Source organism: Nematolebias whitei, chromosome 16 (assembly GCF_014905685.2).
Source record: "Nematolebias whitei isolate Nwh7 chromosome 16, NemWhi1, whole genome shotgun sequence".
In the NCBI taxonomy this organism is placed as follows: domain Eukaryota; kingdom Metazoa; phylum Chordata; class Actinopteri; order Cyprinodontiformes; family Rivulidae; genus Nematolebias; species Nematolebias whitei.
The window spans coordinates 11,434,795-11,445,025 of record NC_056513.1 but is presented as its reverse complement, the minus strand read 5'-3'; the positions used below and the strand labels follow the sequence as shown (position 1 = coordinate 11,445,025).

Here is a 10,231-nt window from a genome sequence, read left to right as displayed (position 1 = left end):
CATCCATCCATCCATCCATCCATCCATCCATCCATCCAGACAGACAGACAGAAACTGAATGTCTTCAGAAGACACTTTTTTTTATATAAAGTTATTTTGCCTTAAAAACAAAATCATGTTTTATTTTATTTGAAAAACAAATTTATAAAAATACATCACTTAAAATATAATTTGCATCCTATATAGTCTGCTAAAAATAAAATCAGCGTATGTCCTTTTTTTAAACTAATATGTCGACAGTAGCCTTAAAAACATCTGAAGTCTTAAAATAAAACATCCACAGTTGTCAAAATCTGTTTCTATCATTTTGTCAAACTGACAAAAATAAATCTTACAAAATCTTACCAAAATTACAAGAAATAAACATTTGAAATATTTAACTGTGTAATGATGAATCTATATATTAGTTTCACCTTATGAAGTGTTTGACAAAAAATACTGAACATTTTCAATATTCTAATTTTTCAGATGCACCCGAACAGGCTTATAAAACTCTGAAAACTCTTTATACGATGGTTTTTAATTCAAGTTTAGTTGAGTCCCCGTAGATCTTCTTTAAGCCTATTTTATCGTATCTGTTGGTTTTTAATCTGTGATTTTTCAACATTTATTTAATTGTGGGTTTTTCTGCTTTTATCCATCTTGAAAGAACATTTTAAACACGCTCTAGAAATGAAACCGACATCGACTAAATGCATGCAAATAAAAACATTCTACACATACGCAGATTCAGTCAAACGGTGAAGTTTGATTTGTCAGTTTTAAAGGCAAAACATTTTCCAAAACAAGTCAAACTGCATTAAGTCCTGGTAAGAACCCTGAGCAATATCATTTAGCATTTTTATCAGCTCATAATGTGAGACTAAAGCAGATGATAGTTATATCTGCTTCAAGACATAATTAATACTTTCTGCCTGACAATAGTAAGAGAAGTCATTTTATTATTCCAACAATACACATTACTGGTGTTTGGGAAACAAAAAATACTTGTCTCCCATTTGTCCAGAGGAATTCTTCACCGACTTGCGCCACCCGCTGTTCATTCAGAATATTCATTTACCTGCTTCACTGTGTGCCACCACCACCCCCAGCTCATTCTCGGACGTCGTCAACAAGTAGTTCGACTGAATGTCCCCGAGAGAAATCTGACAAAACAGGTCAAGGTGTTACACACATTTACAGCACACATCCCCACCATGTGGAATAAAAACGAACTACAAACGAACCTACAATTATTACATTTTGTTTTCACTCCATCTGTTCTCTTTGGAGTCCGTCCTGAAAAAACATGGCCTTTCATTTCATCGTTACGCTGACGACTGTCAGATTTATCTGCCCTTAAAGCCCAACAGTTCTTGCTCCATCCATCCTCTGTTAAAATGTCTTGATGACATCAAGGCACGGACGGCTTCAATTTTTTGAAGTTTCAACGATCAGAAAACTGAAGTCGTGTTTAGCCCTAGCTCTACTGCCATCTCTGATCCTGTTAGCCCTGACTCTCTTCAGCATTATCTTAAGCAGTCTGTTACGACTCTTGGGATGGTTTCAGACTCCGACTTTAAGTTAAATAAATATGAACTCTGTTCTACAGAAAAGTTGTATGGCAGATAGCCAAGTTCATGTTGATCAGATCTGACCTTGAAAAAAATAGTCCATGCTTTTATTACAACCCAGCTGTACTGCTGTAACACGCTTTATGTTGGGGTCAGTCCCTTTCACATCTCCAGCTCATTCAAAATGCTGCAGCTCGACTATTAACAGGAACTCATAGATATAAGCACATTTCACCAGTTGTGTCCTCCCTTCACTGGATCTGTGTGTGAGTCAAAAATGATTGTAAAATTCTGCTAACCTTTAAGTGCATTAAAGGCCTTGCACCCTCATATCTGACCTACTTCAACATTGTGCTCCTTCTCGGGCGCTGAGCAGGTGCTTTTGGTTGAAGCTCAGAGAAGATTGGGCTTTTTCAGTCATGGCCCTAAACTCTGGAACAATCTGCCCCCCAACATTAGACAGGCCACTTCACTTCCCGTTTTTAAATCTCTCCTAAAAACACACCTGTATTCACTGACGTTTAACACTTTTTTGATTTACTATTTTATTGTTTCTCATTGTTTTTGTGTTTGTTTGTTTTATTTTTGATACTTTTAATTACAGCTTGTCATTTTTTTTTTCTGCCTTGATCTTGTTAAGCACTTTGGTAAAGCCTGTTGTTTTAAATGTGCTTTATAAATAAATTTGACTTGACATTCAGAAATATCAGTAGTGAACAAACTAAAGCACCGGCCTGTGATGTAGCTTGTGAAATGTGCTGTGTCATAGGTTGTAATTCCCACACCCTTTTATTAAACATTCCTAAAGATGAAGAAAATATCTAAATAATTCATTTAAGGCAGCTGTCTCTCTGTCACATTCAGCTGAAGGAATCACAAACAGTTGAGGAATGAGCTCAATGTCTAAAAGCTCATTAAAGGATACCACTTTTGCCAAGACTATGTCACCAGGTCTGAAGCTTTTGTATATCTCCACCTGAAACAAACATGAATAGCAGGAAACACTCAGCATGTTCTGGAATCAACCAGAGAACAGAATGATCCCAATGAAAGCATGAATTCTCGCTCACCTTATCCTTCTCTGTTGCTCGCACGTCCTCTTTTCTACAGAGAAAGTGAGCTGTGAGTTTATGAAAAGATAACAAACCATGCTGCTTTACTCTGGGACCGGGTTTCTGGGCTTACCTGATCGTCCCTCTGAAGCGGTCTTTCAGTGGCGTGGAGCCGACATAAAGGATTTGGACTTTGGCAAACCTGGGGTTGATGCTGGTCACCTTTTGAAAGACATCAAATTGATGAAATCTGAATGTAGGCAGGATACAGTCACACTTCATATGAACATCTGAGACCATCTTTGTTTTATTTCTTATGACTTTTATTGTGCATTTATCAGATACGATCACTTTAAATTAGAGAATCCTAAAAAAATTAAACAGGGTAACATTTAAGCAGATGATAAAAAGTAATCTAAAGAGGTTAATGTAAAGATCCCCATGTTTTCTGAATGTGGTCCAAAAGGTGAACTGCTTTGTTTTTCACGGACTAGCTCTGTTGTGGTTTTTCAAACTTGGACATGACACACAGTTGGCTGATTGGTGGGTGAGCCACATGCTAGGCATGGAATTTTTTTATTTAAATAAATTGTTTCAAATTATTTAGCACCTGTGTGCAGCCCACAGCTGTGGGAGAAGGTTCTTCCTGCAGCTGCTCAGCTGATCTCCGTGCAAAGCGGAGAAGTGGGCGTGGCCAAGAGTGCAGCGGGTCGCTGAGAGCTGAAATCATGACATTCTGTACTCTTTTAGAGCAAAATTACACTGGTGAAGATTTAAATAAACTACCACTTACGACTTGTACTACTATCCCTACCTGGTAGTTTTTCACTTATCACGGGGCTTCAGGGTACGGATCCCAAACGATAAACGAGGGACTGCTGTACAACATTGTAGTAATGTTGATAGATTCCTTATATACATTTCTTGCTACATATTGTTGACTTAATGGTATATTAATGGTATATACCTAACATAAAAAAATAATAAATATTCTGCAGTTGTGAGACTGGTTGGACGTACGGCCAAAAACCTCTGAAACGTCTTTGGAGACGGCTTATGGTAGAGAAATGAACATTCAGTTCACGGGCAACAGCTCTGGTGGACATTCTTGCAGTCAGCATGACAATCACACGCTCCCTCAGAACTTGAGTCGACTTTTATTGTGGTCAGCCTAAGGCACACCTGTGCAATAATCATGCCGTCTAATCAGCATCTTGATATGTCACACCTGTGAGGTGAGTGGATTATCTTAGCAAAGGACAAGTGCTCACTAACAGATTTACACAAATGTGTGAACAATATTTGAGAGAAAAAGTCTCAGATCTTTGAGTTCAGCTCATAAAAAAATGGGAGCAAAAACCAAAAAGTGTTGTTTATATTTCTATTCAGTGTATTTTACTCTGAATTGGGGGGGGGGGGGGGGGGTTGTCAACTGAAAAGAGAACATGCGACGGGAAAATTTACCTGTCTAAATAAAGGTTGAATGAAAAAAAATAAACTTCCGAATAATATTTGATTATTTTAATTTGACTAAAGCAGCTACAATCCCACATACCTTACAGGTGACTATGGCTCCAACATCTGGGAGTAGTTGTGCTTCTGTTTCCCTCACCACGGAGATCACTGGAAGCTAGAAAAATACACAAAGGCAATATTAGGGTAAAAACGCACACAGAACTCGTTTTCTTTCTTCCTTTCCACAGAGCGATGATATGCTATGCAGAGCTAAGCAAAACAAAACGCCACCCAGTGCCGTCACCAAACTCGCAGTGCTTTTGTTCCTCCTCACATCTACAGCAACAGTCTCTGACTCATGGTGTCAGTTCACAGCCAATAACAAATACTTTAACATAAATGCCAAACCAGAACAATAAAATAACATGAAAAACCCATTTTTCACACTCAGAAACATTGTGAACAGTTTGAAACACTGTACACTTAACTCCTATCCAGCATGTTTACAACGCGCACACTGTCTCTGGGATGTGACTCTCTCACACACGATTTCACATCTCTACTTTAATACAAACACACTTATGTTAGGTTATAAAAGGATTTAACCACAAAGAGGATTGTTGATTCATTGTATATTATAGTAAATGACCTGAAGGAGACGTCCGACGCACGTTAGATGCATCACTCTGCTTCAGCACAGCAGAGTTCTTCTCTGCCTCTTTTGTTCTGGACCGCATTAATTTCTGAAAGTTCACCTCTGAACAGGACATGGACGCTTTACTTGTGATTTTGACTTCTGTTTGGAGTTGTGTTCACTTACAATGTTGTCACATTACAGTCTCACAGTGTCAGCGACAGCAGTGTATAATAAAAGTTAGCGCTTTAGCATTAGCTTTCGCTATGTTTTTTTTCCTATTTAGTATTAACGAAGCTAACTTTTTGGTTAGCTATGCCCATCACTGTTGCAGCTGTTAAGTCCAATCATGTGCAATGTCATCTAAAGGTTAAATGATTATTTGCCCCTTTTCTTAGGAATTTTATTCATTTTGACAAAGTTTCTGCTATCTTTAAAATACTGTAGTCCCTCATTTATCACGGGGGATCCATACCCTGAAGCCCCGTGATAAGTGAAAAAAAAAACGCGAAGTAGGAATAATAGTACAAATAAAATAGTAAGTAGTAGTTTATTTTAATATTTAGATATACAGTATATAGTATATCAAGATGTTTTAAACCCTTCCCACACTCTTGCAATATTCTAAACAATGTTTTTAAACTCTAAACCAGTGGTCCCCAACATTTATTGCACCACAAACCGGTTTGATTGGGGGGGGGGGGGGGTCTGGGGGTCCTCCCCAACAGAATTTTGAATAAAGTAGATGCCATTTCCTGCATTCCGGTGTATTTTACAAACATTTAAAACAGTTTTCGCTTCAAATACTCTGACTGCACGACAAACAGCTTCATGAGCTGAGCCCGTCGTCTGTTTTATCAGTTCGGTGAAAGTTCAGATAACTCCTGCAGTGATCCACACATCAGATTGTTCACAAAAGCACAGGAACTTATGCCTAGTGCAAAACGTTTAATTATATTTTTGTGTTTTATAATAAAATTACCCATGACTTTGAAATTTTAGGGGGAGAGATTTTTTTTTGAGCAGAAGCAAAAATGTGAAGCGACAGCTCTGATGTGATATTAGGAAGCTTGTTAAAATTATAGTTTTATTTAGTTATAGTTTTATAGTCAATCTTTGTCAGGCGGATTGAAAAATATGCAGTGTAATTCTTCAAAATGCACAGAGACGGTGTTGACCTGCGTCAAGAATGAGTCATATACTGATGTGGTAGAAAGAATCCGGTGATTTTTCAAAATAAAACACTTTCCCCCCTTCTGTGCGACCCATTGACCCACGGACCGATACCGGTCTGCGGCCCGGGAGTTGAGGACCACTGCTCTAAACCCTCTAAAAGAGCACAGAATGTAATGATCTCAGCTCTCTGTCTCAGTTGCTCTCTGCCACCTGCCAGTGCTCTCGGCCACGCCCACTTCTCAGCTGCAGAGCGGAGGTCTGACACGCTGCAGGAGGAAGCTTCTCCTGCACCTGTAGGCAGCCCACAGCTGCAGGACAGGCTGCACACAGGTGCAGCAGGGGCTAAACAATTTAAAACATTTTAAATACAAATTCTATGCCGATCGTGCGGCTCATCCAATCAGCCAATTGTGTGTCATGTCCAATCTTACTTTGAAAAACCGCGATAGAGTCCATGAAAAATGAACCGCAAAGTAGCGAGAGACTACTCTACCTGAAGAATTGAACACCTAGAGTCCCTTGAAGGAATTCATACTACCTGTTGCCTTTCGTGCAATGGTGGTAAACTAAGATCATCTTCTGAACAGAAGAGAGAGTTTGGTCAAGCCTTGTAAAAGATGTCCAGCTTGATCTCCTGTGATAATGCAAGATCTTGCATGATCCGTTAGTGCTTGTAGTTTTATTGGGGATGACTCTCAGCTGCTCAGATTTTAACCCAATAGGGGCATATTTGACCTGGTCACCGAGATGGACTTGTGACCTGTCCACGGTGTACCCTGCCTCCCGCATAGTAACTACTGGAGATAGACACCAGCTCCCCACAACCCGGAAAGGAGAAGCTGGAAAAGATAAATGGTTGGATGAAAAAAGGATTGACCAAGTCAGCCATTTTTGTGTTAGCTAACGTCAATTGGCTGTGGAGGCCACCGTGAATTGGGTTGTCTCCAGAAGTTAAATCAGTAGATGTACATCCAAAGATTACCTAGTAGGGTCGATTTTCATTCATTCAACCTTTATTTATAAAGGTTACTGTTGTCTCGTTGCGTCACGAGGACTCATTTTCAAGAGAGACCTGTTTATGATGCCAACAGTTAATGCCAACGTTTCTGCAACACCATCGAACAGTGGGGAGCCCTTGGTGAGGATTGTGAATTTGTCTCAGCTGCCATTACAGCAAACTGCAGCTAAATATCTATAAAACTGAAGTGGTGATACGTTATAACCTTTTAATTTAAGATCAGTTGGCTGTGACGGACATCTCGAATAGGCTGACTCTAAAAGTTGTAACCTAGTTTGTTTCATGAACATTTCTCCACTGGTTCATGAGATATTTTGCTAACAGTCAGTGTTGACTCTCACATTTAGAGGCTAAGTTTTTAAAACAGATCTTGTGTGATCAATTAGCGCCGAATGAATAAGTTGGGGGTCAGTCTCAGCTACTACCACACTAAATTTAAGTCAATACTGTATTTGTAAAAACTGACCGACTTACAGCCAATTATGTTTTCTAAGGTCAGATGGCATCTTGATCTGGATCGACACCAAAAGTTAGTTAGCTGTGTATGTCATTTATGTGTACTTTCTGAGAGTTACATTAAAATATTCCTATGTAGAAGATGTTAGTGAGGAGAAGAGATGTGAGATGCTTTTTTTCTCACCTTACACTTATATTTGCTCTTGTTCAAATTTGGGGGCACCAGGTTCATGCTTCAGCTATTTCACGGATAAGAGCAAAAAAACATTCCTGCCATTTGTCTTTGTCAACGGGCAAGAAAAGGCGTAAGAATATACGTCCAAAGCAGACCCCCTTTTTTGTGGGGGGGGGGGGGGGGGGGGGCATAATCAGTGATGCGAGTATGTGAATTTATCATTAAAACAAAATGTTGTCTATGACCGTGTTTGTCATGGTTTCACAAGAAGAAAAAAATGGAATCAAGTGATTTAACTCTGAAAAACAGAAAAAGTTTGAACTTTCAGACAAAAGTTTTTTTGTTTGTTTTCTTTTGGTGTGTGTGTGTGTGTGGAGGGGGGGGGGGGTCCTCCTCCAGAAAGTTTTGAATAAAGTACCGGTACATGTGATTTCCTACATTTTTGTGTATTTTAACAGGTTGTTAAACAGCTATGTGCTTGTTAAAGAAAAAAAATTATATATATATATATATATATATTTACTTTTTTGGGTGGACCCCTAAGCACCGGCTCACGGAACCTCCGGGGGCCCGGGGACCCCAGTTTGAGAACCACTGATCTATAGCGATACATTTCTTAAGTGCTTTAAACAGCACTTCAATAAAAGGGACCTTTAACTAGGAGCTAAAAGGTTTCCCTCAGACAAGGATTTTCCTGTTTTCCACTACTGATGTGTCAAAATGTGGGCCCATTGTTAATGCAGGTCTCTGGGAGTTTGCTACACCTGCAGTCAAACTATGGCAGTGTCAAGTCAAGTCAATTTTATTGCCATTCGTATCACATGTGGTACATGAGGTGGAATTAAATTACATGCAAGGGTCCCAGTTACACCCAACAATAGCAAAAATATAAATGTATAAAGAAAGAGTAAATAAGGATCTAAGATAAGATATACACTAAGATATACAGCAAACGGCATGCCAAAAGATTTAAGATATACACAAAGATATACGCTGAATAATAATGTAAAAATATAGGATGTAACAACAGCCCGAACATCTTCTGTTACTGGAACTGTGACAAAGATGTGCAAGTGTCACAGTTTTACGGTTGAACTTTCAAAGAATTTTAAATATACCCACGCTCCAGCTAAAGTGGACAATGACCATAAGAGAACAAAACAGAAATGCAAAAACAAGTCGATGAAAACACTCCAGTATTTACCAGAATTTACCACAGCAAAAATAACTACCAGTATTTTAGGAACAACTTTTGTCTCAGTTTAGTGCCCAGGGAAATCATCTGCAGGTAAAGGAGACTGCATAATGCCGGCCTCTAAAGACAGTGACCAGAAAAGTATTTGGAACATAAAGTGAATATTAGTGACACATTCTATTGCAGTTTTAAAATCGTTTGCCTCAGACAGGATCCAGAGCATCGATCAGCTACAGTGAACACTCCTGACAGCAGGTCACAGAGGTGGAAGTGTGACGGACACACCAAAAATGGCTGATTTCTAGGTTCCAAACGTTTAGCAGAAAATAAATATTCCAGCTAGTATGAATCTAAAGAACAGTGTCAGAAAAAAACAACGAAAACAAATAGAAAAATAGGTTGCAAAGGAAGAAAAAACAAGCGGTTGGGGTGTCTTAAACTAAACAAAACCAATCTGGAAGAGCTTCCATTTGTTTTGGATTATTTAAGGATTAGCTCAGCATATCTCCAGATGTTTGTGTGACGCTCCTATCTTTCATTTTGGTTGCACAGGCTCAATCAAACTCAAAACGTTGCACAACACTCTTACGTAGGCATTCATCCGAGGCCCACACCAACCTCTCCCCTACACATCTGCAACGATCCTCACCTTCTCGCCCTCATTTTTCTTGAGCACGTAGCCCGCGAGCGCCGAGTATATGTAGCCGTGTCGCCGATATACTCCAGCACCTGGAAAGCAGTCTTCTTCACTGCAGAGCTTGTCACCTGAGGGCAAACAGGAGGAGACGAGGGTCAGGTGGAGTTAAGAGCCACAGAATAAACGTGTGTAAAATTCTAAGCATTCTGTATATGCAAACATCTGGATTGGAATGTTACACAACTGTAAGTCAACATCACAATGTTTGTAGCAGATAAAGCTCGATTGCAGAGTTTAAAATTGTCCAGAAATTATTCTTTTATTGATTTATAAACACTGTGAGAAAATGCTAATCCCGCTTAATCCTGTAATCAAACGGCAGTTTTGTTTTCAAGCAGCATAAACATTATGAGAGCACACATCGACATGTAACACGGGTGCTTCTAGGGTGTGTCAGAAAGAATGTGCAGCCCTGCCCGCGGCGATGGGAAGGAACCTGCAGCGGGAAACAAAATGGACTAATCTACGCGATAAAATAAATCTGTTGACACGTTTGATATATTTTAATCCGCTACAACAACTGCTCGCTATTTAAAGACAATAACAACAAAAACATTGAGGAGCAGGAAGCTAACACCACTGCCTCCACGCGCGTGGCAGTTGGAGCCTCCGTTTTTTTTTCTTTCTTCTTTTTTTAAGACTGTCGGGCTTTAGCGATATTTTCGCAAAACATGGCGACGTCTCCACAACCGACAATGAGCGCTAAGCTACGGCGAGGTTTGGCGAGAGTGCGATAAAGTTTTAGGGAGTTGAAAATGACAGCACTCACCTGGAACACACAACTTCATGGGCGACATGTTTTCGAGGAGAGCAGCTCCTT

At 39.6% G+C, this 10,231-nt stretch overlaps 1 protein-coding gene across 1 annotated transcript in view; it reads right to left on the bottom strand.

Moving 5' to 3' along the window:
* The window catches only part of exosc1 (exosome component 1), an 11,695-nt gene extending 1,464 nt beyond the window's left edge, over positions 1 to 10,231 (bottom strand). Inside the window, exons 1-7 of the mRNA XM_037690196.1 lie at positions 10,181 to 10,231; positions 9,364 to 9,479; positions 4,161 to 4,235; positions 2,739 to 2,827; positions 2,624 to 2,657; positions 2,479 to 2,529; positions 1,061 to 1,145 (exon numbers count right to left, since the gene is read on the bottom strand). Of these exons, the coding sequence (XP_037546124.1) occupies positions 1,061 to 1,145; positions 2,479 to 2,529; positions 2,624 to 2,657; positions 2,739 to 2,827; positions 4,161 to 4,235; positions 9,364 to 9,479; positions 10,181 to 10,208 (478 nt within the window). The 5' untranslated portion in view covers positions 10,209 to 10,231. The remainder of the gene's footprint in view (positions 1 to 1,060; positions 1,146 to 2,478; positions 2,530 to 2,623; positions 2,658 to 2,738; positions 2,828 to 4,160; positions 4,236 to 9,363; positions 9,480 to 10,180) is intronic.